A 23,086-nucleotide genomic window follows, 5' to 3' on the forward strand; every position below is an offset into this window, starting at 1 on the left:
TCCGTATTGACCCTTGAGGCGGATCATATAAATTGACCATACACTCCTATACCATGAATATACAAGGAATGATCCACAGGCTTAATATTGAGGCATTAACTCAGTTCATAGCGACATCTAAACGAACATAGAACACATATCTTTTGGAAAAAGGCACGAGGATAGGGATCTCAACATTGAAAATACTTTTGTCCGTGACAATGAGTCATTTGACTGGACCCGGTCCGACAGGGTTAAATAATAATTATTCAAAGATGAATTACTCCTGACCAGCCAATCAGAATACAGACCTTCCCATAAATACTTACGACAGGGTCTGATGAGTAGACTCCTCCCCCTCAAGCGTGTAGAACGCGCAAAACATATGTTGGGCTGAATAGAACGTCGCAAGAGTGACGTCACGCAGGAGTGGCGGTTCATGCGGTTGTTGCAGATCAGCAGTACACAGCTTGTATCCTATTTCCCTACTTTTTGCGTTCGCTGTAACCTTGTGTTGCCCTGTGTATATCCTCACAATCACTGGTTATAGCAATCTTGGTTAAAGTGAACGGGCTGTGTATATGTATTTTGGAACTGAGAGGATACTCTGTGGCAGGAATAATTTGTTAGTATGTGGCTGGTTTATCCTCTATTAAGATCACATGTCAAGGACAGATTTAAGAACCCACTTTGACAGTTATATTTCTCTGCCGGGAGGTGTATACTCTGTTTGCTGTTGTACTCCGATATATAGCCATACTATGGAGCAGTTTTTGATCAGCATAAACTGCTAATTTGTATTTTATGAGGCACAATCTATACAGCAAGGATTTCTTGGTTAACCCTGGGAAATATACTTACTCCAACAGGGGAAACCCATGGTTTAGCAAAGGCTATATTTTGACATTTAATACTAGTGTGTTATATACAAATAGCCTTTAATACTAGTGTGTTATATACAAATAGATAATGGTAGATAGGCTATCTGTAATTAAGTGTATTAACACCCCCACTGACAACAGATAGTGGGCACCGCATGACTCACTAACCGCAGGGGAAGAAAGGGATTTTTCTGACTACTGGTCCTATTGTAGTATCAGCAATAATACTCCCCCCTTTTTTCTCCACTACTCCTCCGTGGGGAATTTTATCATTTTAACTATTGAATGTGTAATTATATGTAATAAAACTTTTTTTTTTGGTCGCTCACAATTTCCCTGAAAGGGATCTGGCTTTTTGGCATAAAGGAGAATCTTTTTGTGTACTATGGTAATGAGTGCAAATAGTGGGGTGCTTTGAACTCATCTCTTTTGGGTTCCCTCTGTACTATAAATTAGAATACATGTAACTTTTTGGAAATAGTTCATCCTGTTGAACCTCGTTGAAGAGGAAAACTACATTTCACACACAATGTACATGTATTTTTAAATGCTGGAATAATGGTATGAAAGTGCCTATTTCTATGAAAAAGTACCCCACACAGATTTGCACGTGCCTTAGCAGTTGTACGGGTTGTTCAACACCCCCACGGAGCTGAAAGCAAAATCAAACTTTAGATGATTAAGGTGCATCAATTACAGAGTTTCACCAGCATGAAAACCCCACCTTTCTATTTGAAAGGCCATTAGCCCAGCGGTGCGTAAACTGGGGGGCACAAGATTGTTATGGGGGGCACAGTCGGCAGAACCCGGTGTCTGCAGGCCAGCAGATGCCAAAACATGCAGTGCACAGGTGGGCATACAGACACACAGGTGGCAATTTTACCAGAAACAGAGAGGGGAAAAAAAAAAAAAAAAAAAGCAGTCAGTAGCTCCAATTTTGCTTCAGCCATTAGGTGGCGCTGTGCTGCACCGCTCATACAGCACCTCCTTTGCCTTGCGTAATACAGAGTGATAAGGTGTGAGATTTAACGAGTGTGTGAGGGAGGTGAAAGTGCGACATGGGGGTGAGACACAGTGGTGGGGGGGAGGGGGAAGGGAGAGAGACTGGTGGGGGGAGGGGGGGGAAGGGAGAGAGACTGGTGGGGGGAGGGGGGGAAGGGAGAGAGACTGGTGGGGGGAGGGGGGGAAGGGAGAGAGAGACTGGTGGGGGGGGGGGGAGGGGGAAGGGAGAGAGACTGGTGGGGGGGAGGGGGAAGGGAGAGAGACTGGTGGGGGGGGAGGGGGAAGGGAGAGAGACTGGTGGGGGGGAGGGGAGAGAGACTGGTGGGGGGGAGGGGAGAGAGACTGGTGGGGGGGAAGGGAAATGGAGAGACTGGTGGGGGGGAGGGAGACTGGTGGGGGGGGAAGGGAAAGAGACTGGTGGGGGTGGGGGAAAAGGGAGAGAGACTGGTGGGGGGGAGGGGGGGGAAGGGAAAGGGAGAGAGACACTGGGGGGGAGGGAGAGAGCTAAATGGAGGGATGAAGGTCAGGCAGAATTGAGGGGCTTGGGAGGATGAGTTTTGGGGGGCTAAGGGTTATTCTTTGGGTCAGGGGGGTTCACTTGGGAGTATTGATCAGCAGGGGAGATCCACAGAACCACCCTTGAGTTTGGTTATGGGGATCCCTGGGCAAAATTTAAAACAGGAATAAATAAATACTGGTAGGTAGGAGTGGATGACACTGGGGAAAGCAAAATGGGAGAAGGAAAAAAGGGAGGGGAAGGAAATAAATAAAATAAAAAAAAGGGGGGGGGGGGTGAAGAGGAGGAGGGAAGGGCGCCAGCAAAGAGGTGGATGAATGCCCCCGCTAATGGATTGCCTTTGTGCACCAGAAAAAAAAAAAAACATTACCAGATGCCAGCAAACAATAAAATAAACAGTGATCCAATACTAGTATACTGCCTGCAGCCCAAGTGATTTGTGAATTTGGCTGCAGGAGATTGTAGACACGTGGTGGGGGTGTGGTGTCACAAAGCTGGTTCGCCCTCATTGGCTGAACCAGCTCACGTGTGCTGACGTCATGAGATTTTGATTACATCAGGCATGGGGGGCCCGAGAAATGTCATGGATGAAAAGGGGGGCTATACAAGAAATGTTGAGAACCCCTGGATTAAGGTATTTTAGTACACAAAGGTTGTATGCTTAATCTCACAGTTCTCGGTGCCTCAGAATATTGTTACCGAATAATAATATTGTCTGTTTTCACCCTTTTTCTTCTGCAGGCCAGAATATAGATCAAAGCAACGTGCTACTAGGGGAGAGCTAATTGACAACCTCTGGAGCAGGATAGATACTTTAAAAGTGACACAAAAATACAAGGTATTTGTTATATTGATCTCAATTAAAAATGTACAAAAAAAACCCACTTATTGCAAGAATTTAAATATAATCGTGCTTTAGTACATAAATTAAATTAGTTAAGAACCTGTTCTGCTTTAAACCCTATTGTATTTATGGGCCGTCACTATTTAACTCTAACAGATACAGGACCTTGATGCAAGCAGTGAAATGTATTACTTACAGTAATGTTTTACAGTCCTCATGGACCACTCAGGATTAAGATCACATTTACCCACCATCATCTTAACCTCAACTCGACTGTAAGAGAGTCAGTCACAGTAAGAGAAGACACTTCAGAGCCAAAATGAATGCTTTGTGTGGTGTATGAAGCAGTCTATGGGATTAAAAAAGTCGAATGTCACCAACAATAAGCCACGACTTTATTAAATCAATAGAAATAGTATAAATCTCAATTTCAGCTGCACCGACCCATCAGCAAGACGAAAGGAGATCTCCCTGCAGACATTCACATCGTCAACTCCTATAATTTGGTAAACAGAGGGAGAAATAAAATGTGGAAAAAAAAAAAAGTTAGAAAGGTGGCAAATGACAGCACTGTCCTGCAAAACTGAAGTTTGTGGATTAAGAGTTTAACTTGAAGACATTATGACAAGCCAAACCCTCCACCCTAATGAAACAGATTCTGTGCATTAGCTCCCCAGAGAACTGCTTTGAAAAGATCCAACACTGAATGGATCACACAAACACACATTTTACTGATGCTCTAGCCCAAAAACCTTGGCGTTGCAGTATGTTACCATGAAAGCCATCACTGGTACTCCAAACAAAAACAGAACTTGGCAAAAACTTGCAGATGGTGTTCCTAATCTACTGAATGGATTTGTCAATGGCTCAGGGAATCCGTTTGAATATTGGCTGATTGGCAATAGGTATTGTTGTCTATTCTACCAAAACCTTACCTATGGACCGTTCTTGCTTGCTTACATACTGCATGCCACGACATCAGCATTGTCAGACATGTTTTTTTACCGCTTTGTGTTATATTTACGGAAGTATGGACATTGAACAACTGCACAGGGACATGGACAATCCCAACACTATTGTAGGGTGTTTAATACTCGTAAATTTGAAGTTTCCTCCCAATCAAGTCAGAAAGGTACCAATTTGGGATTTTAACTGGATCTTAAAAGTATTTGGCTCCTTGATCTTAAAAAAATGTTTAAGCGATTTTGAGTATCGGTCCCATTTTGGTCATGTTGCCCAATAAGGGCATGCATATTCAGGCTGAAACACTATCTTGTAATCATTCTGATCCATCCTGCAATTTATCAGGTTTACATTTGTTCAGATTGGAGACCTTTAAACCAAATATTAAATGAGTAGGTTTAACTTTGCAAATATAAATCCTTTTGCATTTTCAAAATGGATACCCTTTCCTCCAAGGGATTTGCAAGATTTGGGATCATTCAGAGAAACTTCAATGCAATATTATTTGTATTGATTGCAATGTATTATTCAATGTGTTTATCCCATGCACTTTAAAAAGGTATTGATTGTAATATTCTATAACTCCACGTTTTGAATTTATACAGGTCATGAGTTTAGAATGATCCTTTCCTCACTTAAATATTTCTTATGGGATTTTATTATTCTGGGTTAAAACAGAGTGTAGACCTATTGGTTGCTAAAAGTTACCAATCCCTCTCCAAAGGAAGTGTTAGAAAGTATGGTACACGTCACAGATGAAGTAACCACTTCTGAAATACGTAGGTTGCTTGAGACATACTAGTGGAGTGTTGTATTTACTGAATGTTCTTAACCGAAGTGTCGAGGTGAGGTCTGGTGAAACGCTGTGCAGGCTCGCGACAGGCTGTTGGAATGGGCACTGTAACTTGCATTACATCTATATACAACATGGAACAATTGGAGAGATGTGACCACAAAGAACTCAAGAGTACCCTGAATGCTGCTGGCAGCGAGCCTACGACACGTGATAAGCTAACTTTTTTATACTGTTCGTGAGTGCAATCCCTTACAAGTGTATATACACATTTCTTCACTTTTATTAAAAAAAAAAAATAACTACATTATGAAGTTGCGCTTTTTAAGCTTCTAATAAATCTCTCGCTCTGTGTTCCAACTGAGCCCCAATCAGAAGCCGCACGGGGACACGTTTTGGGACTCACACCAAGTATAATGAATAGATTGGTCTTATTTATTTGATATGCACTTTTTTTTCAGTATATTATTGATAATTTATTTAAGCACCGTTGGGATTATACATAGACCAACTTTAACTAAAAATGAACAAAACTTTTTTGGAGTGCACGTCTAGTGAAGACTAGGTCTATTGCATGTTTGAATCTGCTACCCGCTGTCGACATTATTCATGAGTAATCTTATGGAGATACTCCCTTTGTTAGGAGGAAACCTCAAATTTATCCAAGTCAGGAAATTCCTGGTTTGGGAATTTAACCGGATCTTTCCAGTATCTGATTGCACCATCTCAAAAATAAATTTTGAAGCAGTGTTGAATGCAATCGGGCCTATGGAACTATTCAACGTTTGTTATTTGGCCTAACAAGGACATGCAAATCAGGATGAAACTACACTACTGAGCAAGACTAGCCTGCTTTCTAGGAGGAACACTCCCTTCCAGTTGACAAATCAAATATAAGGATCAGTAATTAAAAAAACAAAACCCGGATAACAATGGTTCTAAGTAGCATTGCCCAATTTTTATCCAAAAAGAAAAAGTACTTGCCCTGCCAGTTACCACATAGTATTTTGAAGAAAAATGTAAGTATATTTGGTGGTGCTGAATAACTTCATGATGGGATTTGCCACAAGCCGTCACAATTTCTTTATCTTTATCCAAGAGAGAAGCCCACTCAACACCACACACACACTTTATGAAATGGTCGGAGAAACTTGTTTATATGGATTAGTGCGCTTCTCTTACTATGTTACAACAAGTGGATGGATAGCTATGCTTGTTTATCCAAGACCTTTCTGAAGGTCCTTTAAAACCATGGAGGCAAAAGGGTAGTCCTTGAACTGGAAGAACCTGCCTCAGAGGCCTGTGGTGCACCTTTCAAGTAGGAATGTGAAAGTAGACATTGGAGATACACAAAAAACAAAACAAAAAAAAACAACAACATTTGCCTAGTTTAATGGACATTGTGACATGTCTGAGGGTCTCCATCTTTAAGTGCCATGAGTCTATACATTGAACTTTACGTTGACTACAGGCAATCCATTGCTTTTGCACCCCAAAAGATGGGGGGAAAAAAACAAAACACGCCCAGAGATGTGAGAGTCTGGATTCCCATTTTGTGGCAGACTTCTGATATTTAGCAATAAGGCATTAACTTTGATTTTTTGTGTGATGCTAGGTTCCAAAAGACCCAGTTTCTCCAGAGTCCCAACTAGTTCTGAGTAACTGCTAAAAAGATATTCCCCCCCTGTCCGGGTCAATACATGCATACATATTGGCCAGTATCAACATCGGTCTCGGAAGACAAACACTAATGCTCAATTTCTTCTGCCTTTCCTACAGCAAATCGAGATTGAAGATGTAGAAATTTTTTAGACAAATCTGCCGTCCACATTTTCAGCCACTAACCACATTGATGCCTACCTGGATTGGATTATCTGGCACAAAAGTTTATTGCTAATTTAATACAGTAGTTGGAAAAGTTTGTACAGTACTGACAGTAGAGAGCTTGGAGGGGATAGGGGCACTCAGCACAGGAGCTGTCTGGGGCAAGTCAGAGACCTCTAGACTACATCAAGGCGGAGAGCCTGCTGTCTGTGTGTAGACCCTGCTGGAGTGCATCGTTACATGCAGACCTATGCGGGCCAGTCTCAGGATGAGACCATACACAGATATTTTCCTGTCGACTTCATCCCTTGCCAGAGGAGTGGGCTACCTGGCGAGCCAAGATTCAGCTGCCTCCAAGGGGACTTTCTTGGGGTTTTGTTAATCTGTTTGGGGCACCCAGTTTAAGCAGGTTGCGGTGTCCACCACACAGGGATAGGTAGCCAGGAGGCTACTAACCATGGTTCCCTGGAAGGGTGGAAAGTGACCAAGGACTTGTGTTCTGAACTCTACTTTGGGCTCACTGGAGCCATCCTACACAGATCACCAAGCTTTGGCAGCATCCTGGAGGAAAGTGACTAGCTAGTATTTGCCAGTACATATAATCCTGTATTGGGGTAGTTTATTGCAGTCATCATAATAAATCCTCAAAAATGTATTCTCTGTGTCGGGCTAATGGAAACCTGTGTTCCGGAGCAGCCTCCTCTAGGGGAAAGACTGGGGGTGTAGCGATGGGTTGAGGCTATTTTACAGGCTCCGGTGGCAGCGAATAGTGACCTGTGTCGGAGATATCTGGTAGTGAGGTACCCAGTGATGTGACCGTAGCCATTTATATATTTTAAAAGGAAAAGGGATCCCATAAGGAGCAGAAGGACTACTGTTGGGAATGGTATGAGGTCAGGTATCCTCTTCTCTCCTAATGGGTGCCAGGCTACACATTTAATAGGAGTGCAAGTATCTTTCCACATAAGCGGCCATAGGAGGACTACACACTTTATGAAACATCATTTTTTTAAAGTCATAAATAAATAATCTTAGTGTCTACCACTGTCCAGTGAGGCATGGGAGTCTATAGTTGTGGGTAAGTGGACATTATTGCTGGAACAGTTTGCTACAGAAATACACAATACGATGAAAGATTTAAAACTTAGTCTTAAGCCACACTGCAGAAGTGAGGGAAATGAATCCCAAGTGGGTGCTCCAATGACAAACAGCATAGGTATGGATCCTATGAATAATCCAATAAGTCCCAGACAGAGATGAGTTAATGATAGGGAACAGTTCTTACAGCCAACTCTTCAGTAGCCACACAGCATTTATTTTGCCAATTAGCCTTGCATCTCTGCAGCATATGAGAAAATGGCTAACTCTTCTAATGTCACAGACAGACTGCACCGTACTCACCATGATAGCATTTACTATGTCGTTACTGTTATTCTTAAGAGAACGTACAGCCTTCGCCCGGGACACATTTGCCTGCGACATGACAAGTTCAATGTCCTTCACTTCAACACCGGTCTCATCAACCTACAACACAAAGTAAGAATATTAGACACTAGCAGATAAACACTGTTTCAAAGGCAAGGAAGCTCTACAAAATTAGCACTAAAGTACATTACTGCAACTAGGTCAGATTCCCAAAAGAGCAATACTGTTTAAGGGATGCATTTTCAAAATGTCTCAAAAGAAATATAAATGTAGTAACTAGTGCCTGGGCACTTTTTTATATGGACTATTCAATGTTACATCTGTCTGATGAGAGAAAGGTAGTGAATTTCAAAAGGTGGTTTAAGAGGTCTTAATATCACAACCATGTACATTTGTACTGACTTTGATAAGAGTTCAGGTGATGGGTAACCACTTACTCTTATGGCTGTGCCCATACCCTTCATAGTTCTGCGATATCTCCACTCGCATAAGTTTAAAGACCATGTGACCAAATAATCTATACAACAGAGTTAAACCGTGCATCGTTTTTAAGGTAACATTAAATGTATAGGCATTTGACCACTTTTAAACAGGTCTTGCACTTTTTTTCTCATACAAGCAAGAAGGATCAAGTCTTTCATTTAAAAATAATAATAATAAAAATTGGTGTATAATTAGCACTTTATTTTTTCATCTTGCCCAAAAGGGAAAAAGTTTGTGAGGAAAACATGTTTAAGGTCTAGGGATGTAGTGAAAGACAGATTAGAAGTATATGGTCTTTAAGATCTTCAAAGGCTTATTTATAAAATAGTTGTGAAATTTCAAAAACCTGCTTGCATAGTAACACCTGCGGACCACCAGCAAATATAATTAAGCCATTGTTTATTAAATGGTTGGTGCTTTCCAAATGACTGGGCTACATGGCCATACATACTCCTTGCAGACTATCCATCAGCACACAAACCCAAGAGCAGTCTCACCTCTTCCTCTTCGCTTTCCTCCTGTACAGTGGGAGTCTGGGTGTTTTCCTGGATATTTGATACGGTTTCTCCTTGTACCTTGAATTTCTCGGCAGCTGCAAGCTGGGCTTGCTGAGAGAGATCCTCTATCTGCCGGGGGAAAAAAAATTTGCATATTGCAGAAAGGCGGTAATAGAAAAAAAAAAAAAAAAAAAATTTTTACAAATAAAAGCATGTTTACTTTTCAGCAAGTTGAATTTTTTTTTTTTTTTTAGTGTAAGGCGTGACAAAGTAAAGGGCCGGTGGTAGCCGGATACCAGTGCCTCTATACTTTGCACTTTATATTCTACTCAAAAAAATAAAGAAATAAACAAAAGTGGTGCTCAACATGTGCCCTGCCAGGCTGAAATATTCATTTTCTTTTGTACTGAACTGGTCAAGTAACTTTTTACGGTTCTATAGCTCTATTACTTTTAGGTATAGCATTTTGGCTCGACTGGGGATGCAACGCTTCAATATCGGTAAGGTTCATCCCTTTGCTGCATTAATGGATTTAGGTTGTACAGTAAACATCCAACATGTCTTGAGCATTCTGTTTTGTGCCTTGTGCACTCAGAGCTTCCTTCTCCTGCGGTGGAGGAGAGAAGACTCCCGGGAGTCTGGCATGTGCACAGGCTGCTCTTACACACCTTGGCCTCCCCAAAGACTATGTAAGTGTCAGACGCAGGGCTCTTGTACACGTCTGGTTTTGTGATAACGAAGAGAATGTTTTTGGATTTTCGGATAGTGACTCTTGTGACTCCGGTGACCTGGCGAAGCCCCAACTTTGACATAGCCTGAAAACAAAGAAAAATTAATACAGAAGTATTAGTATTTTGCAAAGTTTATTTACAGCACATTTTTGTTATTTTACAGAAGCTGGTGTCCAAGTATTATAGACTCTGGGTATTATTAAACTAACAAGCATATATATCGCCTATCTAATCTACCACCAAATACATCCTGTATGTAGTTGCGGGGATGTTCTTTTTGTACAACAACTTGTACCTAATCACAATATGTACATTGTAATATCAAAAAACATGTTGCTCAAAAGGGAGATGAATCAACTATTCCAGTTTGAAATAAATATTTTACGCGGCTAATTTAACATTATGAAAAATTACAGAAAGAAACTACCACAGTTCTGTTTCTTCAAACCCCCCTTTCATTAAAAGCCAAAACCGCAAGATTAGCTTTCATAGATCCCCAAAAAATAGGGCAACTACCTTTCTTGCTTTCTTTTCACTCCTGCTCTGTTTGGCTTTGCTGACTGGTTCTTCATCTATTTCTGCTGCTGCTGCTAGCTGTTCAAGGGAGAAAAAAGTTAATTCAGTACACCAGAAAATATATTCTACCTTGGTTCTGAGCCATAAATTGAATCCCACTCCCGTTTCCATGCGACATTGAGGACCAATAAATGCATCTTAATCTTGCACCACAGTTCCACCTTTTGGAAGACCACAATGCTTCCCCTTTTCAGTCGGATGTACATATGCCACCGACTATTATGGGGTACAAATAATGTTCAATTTCTTTTAAAATGTTATTTCTGCCTCTTTTTTTAAAGCTACTTTTATCCACTGCATTTACTGCAGCAGTTTTTCCTCAGGTATAAAACAAACATCGAACGCATGTATTACATCGTATGATTTGTACTTTTCACATTTCGGCATGTGGCCATAAATCTGCACAGTTATATACCGCAACATTTAAAAATGTGAAATATGCCACAACAATTTTTTCATTTTATTTATAGATTTCTGTAATGTCCCCAAAATAAGCCATTAACATTAAGTTATTAATCACTGAAGCCCTTTATGAGTGAAACGCGTTAGGTGACATTTAGAAGCACCCAGACAGGTAATCTGTTTTTGGGGACATTACAGAAGTACCCCGAGATTGGTAATTTGTTTTTGGTGGACTTTGCTGAGGTTTTTGGATTTCTGGACACACACCATATGTTCCAGCTGCCTTTACCTGGATCTGGATATCACCGACTGTGGGTGCCCACCGCAGACATCTATACCAGGCAGGACTGTTGCAGCCCTTCATCACCTCTGACCTAGGGTGGTCCAAATTCCTATCTACAGTATTTCTATAAGTGCAATATCTTTGTCTGATTAAATTGACATACCTCGCTATATGTGCCTTTTCTATTCTCTATATGCTGAATCTCCCTCCTGCCTCTGATGGATACTGCCAAGATCTCATTTGAAGATTTCTACCCAGAGTTGGTCACTTGGAACAACCAAACTGCCGTTGTTTCTTTGCACCATTGTGAGTGGATCACCTACACAATAACACTTATACAGGCAGTCCTCGGTTATCCGACACAATGCGTTACTCAAAATGGCGTTGTAAAGCGAAACACGTTTTCCCATAGGAACACTGTTTGAATGAAAGGTTCCGTTCCTGAAGGCATTTTTAACACTAAAATACACCAAATATTTTATGCAGACAATAAGATTTGCAGCACACACAAATTATATACTGTCCTATATATATATATATATATATATATATATATATATAATATAACAAATATATTATATAGTATAATATATTATATAGTATAATATTATATATATACGCTCTTACAACGCTTTGCAACGTTGTTTATGTGAATGTGTATATATATATATATATACACACACATACACAACGTTGCAAAGCGTCGTAAGAGCATTGGATAAGCCATTTTGGCGTTGTAAAAATGAATATAGGTATGCATTGCATAGCGTTGGATAAGCTATTCGTTGTAAAGCGAAGCGTTGTAAAACAAGGACTGCCTGTATTGTTTTATACACAGTGTGCACTATATATATTTTCTTCTTTTTTATATCACTTGGATGTATTTGCGCAACAGATTTCTGGTCTGTTCATCTATTTGAGATAATAATTCAGCACTTATCATACTGACTTAATTGATGAGCACGTCAACGTATTTGAATAGTGTTTTATATTGTTGAGCAACTTTAATTGACAGTGGCAAATTTCTAGAAATGGATATCGATTGCCACGGCAGCTTCACCAGTGGACGCACAAGCAATATAAGCATTACAGTATCCGTCTGTTAGTGAAGCAATTGTAAATGTCCATCAAAAGGCATATAACAAAAGTTTTAAAACACAGCCTGTGGGTCCTGTAAGGAATATTTGAAGTGGGTCGTGATTTGTAGAAAGCAGGCTCCAAATAGCGTGCATTAATGGTCCTTTGTTTGCCGTTGCCATTCGCATTAGGTTGCAGAATTATTCGTTAGCCATAACATGATCACTTTTTTTTATAGCAATTGCACCAAGTTTGTTGTGTGGCGAGTTTAAGATGGGCATTCATTTCACGGTCAGGATTATCATAAAATTCTTTAAAGCTGCAGTTCAGTCTTTTTTTTAAATTTTTTTTTTTTAATTCAATCGTTTCATGTGGGCAATCTCTAATTACCTAAAGAACTGTATAGCTGCCAGTCAATTCGTTCTCCATGTATTGATCGGTGAAATTTGGCGACATCTTTAGATATGGCATATGTTTTTGAAGTGAAACTTCCTTAGTGGCACCTCATTCGAACTGGGGCAAAAATGGATGGTGGAGACAGAAATGAAACGGATGTGACGTCAGTGCTGGCAGTTGAGGCCGGGCTGTGTTCTGGCTCAGCCCAACCCCAACACTGACATCACACCCGCTCCACAAATCAGATGCGGCGGCGGCGGCGATAGCCGCCGGCGCCGCTCCTAACGGCTGCTGCTCCCCCCACATGGTCGATGACATGAGGCGGCGGCGGCGATAGCCACCGGCGCCGCTCCTAACGGCCGCAATTTCCCCCAGGTGGAGATGAGCACGGGCGGCATCCGGGGCAGCGGGGACCGGCTCTCCTGCTACAACCCGCTGACCGCTCTCTGTCCCAGCCGCGCGCTCTGCCGGGCTGGAGACTCAGACAGAGCCCCCCTGCGCATGCCATTCCTCCCACACGTCCGCCGCCACCATTCCTAACTGCCGCTGCTGCCCGCTGACATGCGCGGTAGCCATGGCGTCGCTCACGGGCGGCTCGGAGACCTCCTTGCGCTGCTGGGTGAATGAGGAGGACGGCTTTCCCCCCTCCTGCTCCCCCCCCCCCCCGCTCAACATACTCACCGCCGTCACAGCTAACGAGTGCCGAGATCCTGCACTGGTGCGGCTGCGCCGAACTGCTGCTGCTCTCCGCGGGGGCCCTCCAAGTTAAGGAGTTCTCCACCTTCGAGGCCGGCGCTGCCAACCAGTCGAAGGCTCTGTTCATGGTGAGCTGCGGGGGGTGAGTGGATGGGGTGAACTTCATGGCTGAGGTGATGTGGGCGCTGCTGCTGCTGGTCCCGATCTCCCCGCACCTATTCCTGGCCCCGGCCTTCTCCTCTCTCTTCCCGCTGCTACCTGGCGGAGACCTGCAGGCTCTCAACTGCAGCTGACCGGACAAGAAGAGGATCCCGGGGCTGGGGGACATGGAGCTGCCCTCCTTGCCCCCCCGAGCTACAGCTTCACATCCGGAGCCTGGTTTCAGGACTTAACCACCTGATTGAGGGTATCGGGGTGAGAGAGGAGTGCTTCTCGGTGGGGCACCTGAGAAGGATCATTGCGGGGGAGCTGGCCAGCTATCCTCAGGCGAGAAACCGCAGGAAACATACACACACACACACACACACACACACACACACACAGACACAGACACACACACTAACACACATACACACATACACACTCACTGACTGACACACAAACTGACTGACACACACACACACACACTCACTGACTGACACACATACACACTCACTGACTGACACACATACACACTCACTGACTGACACACATACACACTCACTGACTGACACACATACACACTCACTGACTGACACACACACTGACTAACACACACACACACACACACTCACTGACTGACACACACACTGACTAACACACACACCTACACACTCTCTCACTGACTGACACACATACACACTCACTGACTGACACACACTCACTGACTGACACACATACACTGACTGACACACACACACTCACTGACTGACACACATACACACTCACTCACTGACTGACATACATACACACTCACTCATGGACTGACACACATACACACTCACACACCTACACACTCACTCACTGACTGACACACATACACTGACTGACACACACACACTCACTGACTGACACACATACTCACTCACTGACTGACACACATACACACTCACTCACTCACGGACTGACACACATACACACTCACTCACGGACTGACACACATACACACTCACTCACTGACACACACCTACACTGACTGACATACACTGACTGATACATACAGACTGACACACACACACCCCAGTGATGCGCCGAACAGCGCCCACAAGTGATGTGCCTACTCCCCCCCCAAGTGATGTGCCTACTCCCCCCCCCCCCCCCCCCACCCCCACCCTGTGAGCTGCCGAGCACCTCCCATGTTCCGTACCTCCGCTGGGGGGCTGGCTGCAGCAGGAAACACAGCCCACAGCTCCGCCGGGGGAGGAGACTCAGACAGAGTTCTCCTTGTCCGCAGCTACGTCGTGGTGGGTGTAGGTCGCAGAGAGAGACATACACACCACAGACACACACACTGACTGACACAGGCAGACACACACACACTGACTGACACACGCAGACACAAATAATTCAGTTACTATAAATATAGATGTGCAAATAGCTAAAACATGTGGTCAAACTTTTGTGTTTTGGAAGTCAAATTGTTTTGTGATTTTTAATTAAAAACATCACCATCACATAAAATTTATGTGACAAAAAACAAAGAAGTTTCACTTACTATGCGCGTGCTCAGCACACACAGCTTTTTTTTCATCTGCTTCTGTCAGTCAGTGGAAGCTCATGAATATTCATGAGCACTCCCGCACTGACATGTGCAAGAGGGAGGGCAGGGCTGACAAAGGGGTGTGCCAGAGCTTGTAACAGGACATGAAGGGGCAGTGCCTTAGCAAATGCTTGTTAAAATAGAATACAAGAAAATTGGTCTTTCAAAGTTGTTGTTTTTCAAAACAGAAAATGCTAAAAGTATTCTTACTACAGAACTGATTTATTAAAAAAAACACACATGCAGGATATTGACTGAACTGCAGCTTTAAGGGCATGTGGGTCTTGTCAGTTCTGTAAGTCAGTGCCAATAGCCTCGTCAGGAGCGGCAGTGCCCTCCTCCCGGCACGCACAGTTTGCGTTGCCCTAAATGTGCTCTTTAGTATCATTGTACAATGTAACAAATTTAATTTGTAATAGACTGTCCGTCTCTTCGTTACAAAATGGCATGTGTAGAGAGACCATTTCACGCTTGTATTCGTTGAGCTCTTGGGCCATGTCATAATTACGGTAGAGTATTATAGGTGGATGCTGGCGTTGCTTATATAGTTCTTTGGCGGTACATGTGTAATGGGCAACAAAACAAGCTAGAGTTATATCGTTTAAGTTTTGTGGCCTTAAAGCTGCAGTTCAGTCTTTTTTTTTTTTTTTTAATTTATTTTTTTACTTCAATAGTTTCATGTGGGCAATCTCTAATTAGCTAAAGAACTGCATAGCTGCAGGTCAATTCGTTTTCCATGTATTGATAGGTCGAAATTTGGTGACATATTAAAAGCTGGGATTTGTTTATAATCTGCTTGACTGGCAGTGGAAGCTCATGAATATTCATGAGCATTCCTGCACTGACAAGTGCTAGAGGGAGGGCAGGGCTGACAGAGGGGTGTGCCAGAGCTTATGACAGGACATGAAGGGGCAGTGCCTTAGCAAATGGCTGTTAAAATAGAATACAAGAAAATTGGTCTTTCAAAGTTGTTTTTTTTAAAACAGAAAATGCTAAAAATATTTTTTCTTACTACAGAACTGATTTATTAAAAAAAACACACATGCAGGATATTGACTGAACTGCAGCTTTAACTCATACATATCAAACCAGTTCTCTTTCCATATGTCATTGGAATCATCCAAGAGATTCTCCTCGTTCATCTCTTGGTTAGATTTCCGCAATCTTTGATGGTCAATGGGCCAGACGGTGGGAATGTACACGACCACTGAGCTCTGAGACATGGATTGCCGTAGTTGCCGAGACAGGCGGCTTCTTGGCTAGTGATACTGTGTTGAGCATGTCAATGCTTCGTTTTCTTGTGCTTTCAATGATGTTGGATGTTGGTTCATGATAGTTATGATCTGGTGCAAGTTACTAATGCCTCTGTCTTGTTAACATACTCAACGACAACACAAGAGTATTCCTGTTATAAATTGGATGTGAGTGTTTGATTTTAGAATGTTAAAGATGAATGTATTGAAAGGATTGTGCCAATTTTCACTTTGTTGTTTCTTGAGAAACACCTGGGGCGTTTAATGGCAGGTCTCAGTACATCTAAGTAATACTCATATGAATGAACATTATTTGCTGCAAAGAAAAGAAAAGTGTATATGTTGGCATAATTGTTGTTTTCTAAATTGTGCCACATTGTCTTGTAGTGAGCTGCATATTTTGTTTTGCGTTTGTCTGTCTTTGGCATAGGCACTAATACCGTTGTAGAATGGCGGGCATGAATGGAACTTCAAACCGACACATCTGATGTTTGTCCGTGGCCATTTTCTTGTAGCACGTGATTGTATGTTTGAGTTTGAAGTTTAATATGTCCCAATGCATTGCTAGCGGATACAGAAATGAGTTGGTCTATCATGGCAATGGCGTCTGCTTTGTTGTCACTGAGAGGGTCTGAAGGGGCGTTATTTAGCCAAAGTAAAATGTGAGCGGGTGGACTGCCGATGTTGAAATTCAATTTGCGTAAAGAAGTGGAGTACAAAGAAATTTCCCAAAGGGCGGTATTTTTTGGACTTTAGAATGTTCATCATGACATCAAGTTTATGGAAGTATAGCACAAGTGACTGCATCTTCATTAACTAATGAAGTCTTGTGCATGAAATCTAAGTTTGCTGCGGCATGATCACAAATTTCTGTACCATTGTTCGGGAATTTGTAAAGTGTTTGAAGTAAGCGAGGCCAACCAACTTCATTAGCGCTTACAGTCAGGAACATAGTTGGTTTACCAAGTTGTCTAATCATAGCGAACAGATCCCGCTTCCGTTGTGCCCAGTAGTATGTAGAGTTTGGAATAGTGCGTGGAAAGGCCAAGTTGTTTTCAATGCAAAGTTACATAGTAAATGAGGTTGAAAAAAGACATACGCCCATCAAGTTCAACATATGCAAAATTTAGACAACAGATACTTTTATCCTATATCTATACTTACTTATTGATCCAGAGGAAGGCAAAAAACAAACAAACCCCCCATTAAGGGGAAAAATAAATTCCTTCCCGACTCCAAGAATTGTCAATCAGATTAATCCCTGGATCAATATTCTTCCCATGTTTACTTATTTGGTATATCCCTGTATAACTTTCCTTTCTAAAAAGATGTCCAACCTTTTTTTGAACACATTTATTGTATCTGCCATCAGTCTCCATGGGCAATGAATTACACATTTTAACTGCCCTTACTGTAAAAAACCCTTTCCTTTGTTGCTGGTGAAATCCTTTCCTCCAACCTAAAGGGATGCCCCAGAGTCCTTTGTACTGCCATTGGGATGAATAGTTCACTTGAAAGCTCCTTGTATGGTCCCAGAATAGATTTGTATATAGTTATCATATCCCCTCTTAGACGCCTCTTTTCTAATGTACAATGCAGTTGTATTGTTTTGATTGAACGTGTCCGTGGGAGAGCTTACTATCTTTACTTATGTATTTGAATGCAACGGTAAGAGTCCAGAGTCCTAAGCGCATAATTTTTCATTGCAACATAAAGTAAATAAGGAGTAACTGCACGTCGATCAGAACATCAGTTCACTTGTTGCCATCATGCATGGTGTTAAATGTTCTGAATTGCCCTAGATCAGGCCTGCACAACTCGTAAAGCGAGAAGGGACGAACTGCTCCAATGAAAAAAAAAAAAATTGGGCCGCACGGGTAAAATCATCCTCATATATCTCCCTCAGCACCCCTCACTATCAACCTTTGCGATACTCCCCATCTCTCCCACACATCCCCCTCCCCCGCACATACCCCTCCCCCCCTGCACCGCACATCACCCTCCCCCCTGCACCGCACATCACCCTCCCCCCTGCACAAGTTATAGGCAGCAGGAGTGTAGATTATGCACATGCCTGGCAGTAACACAGTTTCGTCTCCATGAAGCACATTTACTCCAATGAGGTTTTGGTTTATGGTAGGTACCAGCACAGAAGTTTCACTTCAAAAACTGAAACACAATGGCTATGGTGTGCAGTGTTTCCAAGTCAATGCCCATTGAGTCAAGCAAAGGAAGTACATAGGGCTGTGTCAGAGGTATAGTGTGCTTATATAATCTGTGTATATAAAATGTGTGTGTGCATGAATATACACACAACCTTTAATTCATTCATACCTGAGCCTGCTGTGTGGTGCTCTGTGTGGAGTCTTGTTCCAGCTCTGGTGGAGAGTCATCGCTGTCAGACTCTGTTCCGGATCCTGCCAAATAAATCAAAATGTTAGCATTTTGTGGTCATATCGCCAGTGCTCCTCTGTGTGGGATGCTGATCCGTGGTAATGGTCAGTAAATCTGCGTGGCAAGAAGGTGAAAGCAGTTTGCGAAATATCAACTATATTGATGAAAGCATCTAAAACAAATAGAGTGCTGCCATGATATTTAACACAAACCCAGATCTGACTTTTTCCATGACATGTAATAACATTTATAATCCTCCCCCAACCAAATATGGGGTGTGTGTGTGTGTGTGTTTGTTTGTACACTGCACTTGGGCAATGCAAGTTAGTCCTGGGCAGCAAAATTGTGTTTAAAGATGGCAAATGTTGCAGGAAGCACCTGTTGCAAATTAGAGGTTTGATCTACACATTAATTAAAAAAAAAACTGTGCATTAGCACTGCTGCCAGGGAGGAAAATACGGATTATTGCAATTAAATATATATTTTTTAACCTATTCCATGATGTCATATGTAAAATTGGTCAATTGAATACATCAGAATCACCCGTGTACAGATGGATGTATACATGGACCTGTGTGCAACCAATTCAGCAGCAAAAAACTACATAGGACCCAAAAGCTTGACAGTGATAAATCATGCCCATCTGGGCTGTAGTAGCCAAGAGCCTTCCTCACTGCCAAATCCAGTAGTTTTCACCAGTTCTTTTGGTGGATCTGTCAACTGCAAATGTAGCATGCTAAAACCCAGTTTAGGGAAAATATGTTGCACGTGTAGTGTTAAAAAAAAAAGTGAAAGAAATCATTCCAGCCACTGTACTACCACACTAGACTCAAAAAGTAGACACCATTAAGACAAAAACAAAGGAATTCATTCAATATACTTTACACACATTTATACAGAAGACAAAAACCCACACCCAAGTGCACTAGCCACACTTTTATATGATCACCTGAGAGTAACCAAAATACGGAGGTTAGAAATACAATTATTAACACTTAGAAAACACAAACTTTTGCCATTTTCTAACACAAATCGCAGGTATTAAACATACAGAATCCGTTCACAAAAAGACGAAAACAAAAAACGCACAAGCTATTTCCTGTGCTGACAGATGGACCAACACGAGAAAAATGAAGACCGTCCCCACCAATCCAACAGAAACTGTTTGAATACATTAATACTAATGGAGAGCTGCCACATGCTTAATTGTGTCTACAACAGCAGCTACAAACTTGTTAGCAATACCAAAACATGCTAAAAGCTGGGTTGTTTTCCTTCCAGCACAACCTTGAGATGCTGAAGGCAGAATGTCTCACCCTTGAGACGGAGCCTTGAACCCGTAAAGTGCAATCCAACAGCTGAGAAACATCAACTATACTCAGATACTGTGGGAAGCACCTGTATGTTTAGTTATAAGGAAAATATGAAAAGGGAATCATGCATGGAGCAAAAGGAAAGCTGCTTTTATATCCATACACTGCTTAAAGGAAGGTTTTCAAATATATAGAACTCTTTCCCATATAAAAGGTTTACAATCTGGTTTCATAATGAATTATACTTTAAACCCGTGTCACCGGACACACCCATCCAACCCTGAATATAACCACAGGTCATGCTGGAAGGTTGGGGGCTGGTAGGTGAAGTGGAAAGAAAACTACCCACACGTCTATTTAGGAGAAATAAATACAAATATATTAAGGGGTTAGTTCTGAATGGTATCAAGGTGGCCCCCCTCAGCGTCAACACCATGCACAACACACCAGGCAAAATACCCTTATCGTTCTTCAGCACGGGCTCCTTGACAGAAGCCGGTGCCAGTTTGGGAGAAACGAGATCCACCAGGACAGGCTGGAAGGGCGTCTCTTCAGCAGGCACCTCAGGAGGAATTAGAGGCGGCAGCTCATCCTCTTCAGCAGCGACAGGCAGAGGTGCAGGAGTGGGGTGCTTAGGGGAGAGGGATGCTTCGGAGGCAAGGTGCAGGGAAAGAGGAGCAGGCTGCAGCGGAGGAACAGGGTCCAGGCATGGCGAAGCAGAGGGAGGGGTTAGCTCTTTTGCAGGGCTTGGGGAACCTAGTTCTGGAGTGGGCAGAGGCTGAGAGGTAGTAAGCCGAGGAGAGACTTGGTCAGCTGTATTAGCTAGAAGGGGAGAAGAAGAAGACAGGTTAGGAGCAGTAGAGAACGACAGATCTGGAGATAGGATCAAGTCGCTGCCAGTGACTGGTGCAGCAAATGCAGGCAAGAGAAGTGATGTGACACACACCATCAATACAGACTCTGGCTGGGCAGCTTCTTCCTTATCAAGGTTAGAAGAGTCAAGAGGCACAATGTCAGCATGCTCTGAAGCAAAAGTGTCAATGGGGTTAACGGGGGTAGATGCATCATGTTCATAGTCATCTGGCTCAAGAACAGAGGGGCCAACTGAAAGAGCCTGTAGCTCTTGGTCAATGGTTTCATGAGAAACAGGGGATTCAAAGTGCTCAGGGGCAGGGGAAATGGGAGCAGCCTTTACAGGCAGATTAGAGGAATCAACAAAATTCAGCTGGGTGATATGAGAAGCATGCGGAAACGTGAGGGCATGGGTAGCAAGACAGACATTTTCCAAGATCTCCGATGTTAATCCAGCAACCTCCGTGATTGAGAAAGTAAGAATGTCTGTATCCTGGCTTTTCTTAGAAGCCTCTGCGTTTGTCTCCTCGAAAATTGTTGTACTTTCATTAGGGGCCACAGCTTCCACATTACTCTTCGCCAGAGTGGCCTCTAGAACCTCTGCAGACATTTTCACCAATTCTATGGCACTCTCCATGGCCTTAGATGCCAAGATGCCACCAAGAGACTCTGCAATCTCTGAATGTGCCCCGTCTGCTTCAGCAGTATACATGGCAGGGAGAGCCATCGATACCTCTGCTAGAGTACTTCCTTTTGCAAGAGATGTCTCAGTCGCCTCTGAAAGAGTGCAGTCAGCAGGAAGTTTCTCTGCAACCTCTATTTCTAAGCCTCTCTCAGAAAGAGGGGCCTTAAGAGACCCTGCAAAGTCCCCTTGATCTTCAGTGGATTCTGAAAGGAACCCCTCATCAGGTGTCACCTCTAAAGATTCTATTAGCAATCTGTCGGCCACCACAACAGAAGGCTCCTGGGTTTCTGAGGCAAGCACGTCAGAAGGCTCTGAGTCCCCCTCGGAAGAAGGCTCATGGGCTTCTGGGGCCCCCACTGCAGAAGGTTCCTGGGCCACCATGGCAAAAGGCTCACAGGCTTCAGAGACCACCACGGCATAAGGCTCTGGGTCCCCCTCGGCAGAAGGCTCCTCTGCTTCAGGAGCCACAGAAGTAACATGGGCACCCAAGGCCACCATGGCAGAAAGCTCTTGGTCCCCATTAGCAGAAGGCTCATGGGCTTCCATGGACACAACGGCAGAAGGCTCCTGTGGTTCAAAAGCCATCACAGCACAAGGCTCTGGGTCCCCCTCAGAAGGCTCATGGGCTTCCATGGCCACCACGGCAGAAGGCTCATGGGCTTCCATTGCCACCACGGCATAAGGTTCTGTGTCCCCATCAGCAGAAAGCTCCTGTGCTTCAGGGGCCACCACAGTAGAAGGTTCATGGGCTTTCGGGGCCACCATGGGAGAAAGCTCTGGGTCCCCCTCGGCAGAAGATTCATGGGCTTCCATGGCCACCATGCCAGAAGACTCCTGTGCTTCTGCGGCCACCACAGCAGAATGCTTTTGTGCTGGCAGGGCCACCATGGCAGAAGGGGCTTCAAGGGCCACAACAGCAGAAGGCTCCTGGTCTTCTGGGGCCCACGCGACAGAGAGCTTTTGTGCTTCCAGGGCCACCACGGCAGAAGGCTCCGGGGCTACCACAGAAGGCTCATGGGCTTTCACGGCCACCATGGCAGAAGGCTCATGGGCTTCCATGGCCACTTCAGCAGAAGGCTCTGCATCCCCATTGGCAGAAGGTTCCTGTGCTTCAGGGGCCACAACAGCAGAAGGCTCCTCATCTTCTGGGGCCCCCACGGCAGAAGGCTTTGGTTCCCCCTTGGCAGAAGGCTCTGGGGCCACCACAGCAGAAGGCTCGTGGGATCTAGGGGCCACCATGGCAGCTAAAGCAGGGGTCACCAACGCACAAAACTCTGTGGCTTCAGGGCCCACCATGGAGGGTTTGGCCACTGAAGAAAGAGCCTCTCCTTTAAGGTTCTCCTGAGCAGGTGCCATCACTGAAGTAGGCTCAAGGTCATAGGTTTCAGCAGGTGCAACCTCTAAGTGAAGCTTCTCAGCTTCAGCAGCTAGTGGTGCCTCAGAATGCTCCTCAGAGACCTCTACCAGGATCCAATCAGTTTC

General features: G+C 43.6%; 1 protein-coding gene across 14 annotated transcripts in view; it reads right to left on the reverse strand.

The window, feature by feature from the left end:
* Positions 1 to 3,596: 3,596 nt before the first annotated feature.
* Positions 3,597 to 23,086, reverse strand: part of NACA (nascent polypeptide associated complex subunit alpha) — a 49,949-nt gene continuing 30,459 nt past the window's right edge. For 7 of the 14 annotated variants that reach the window (XM_075591436.1, XM_075591437.1, XM_075591430.1 and 4 more), the window contains 7 exons: positions 20,527 to 20,889; positions 18,695 to 18,777; positions 10,456 to 10,533; positions 9,877 to 10,023; positions 9,209 to 9,337; positions 8,205 to 8,327; positions 3,597 to 3,719 (listed from right to left, as the gene is read on the reverse strand). In XM_075591436.1, coding sequence (XP_075447551.1) covers positions 3,705 to 3,719; positions 8,205 to 8,327; positions 9,209 to 9,337; positions 9,877 to 10,023; positions 10,456 to 10,533; positions 18,695 to 18,777; positions 20,527 to 20,889 — 938 coding nt within the window. In that variant the 3' untranslated portion in view covers positions 3,597 to 3,704. The remainder of the gene's footprint in view (positions 3,720 to 8,204; positions 8,328 to 9,208; positions 9,338 to 9,876; positions 10,024 to 10,455; positions 10,534 to 18,694; positions 18,778 to 20,526; positions 20,890 to 23,086) is intronic. The other 7 variants (XM_075591438.1, XM_075591435.1, XM_075591434.1 and 4 more) reach the window with 1 other exon arrangement.

Source organism: Ascaphus truei, chromosome 3 (genome assembly GCF_040206685.1).
Source record: "Ascaphus truei isolate aAscTru1 chromosome 3, aAscTru1.hap1, whole genome shotgun sequence".
Classification (NCBI taxonomy): domain Eukaryota; kingdom Metazoa; phylum Chordata; class Amphibia; order Anura; family Ascaphidae; genus Ascaphus; species Ascaphus truei.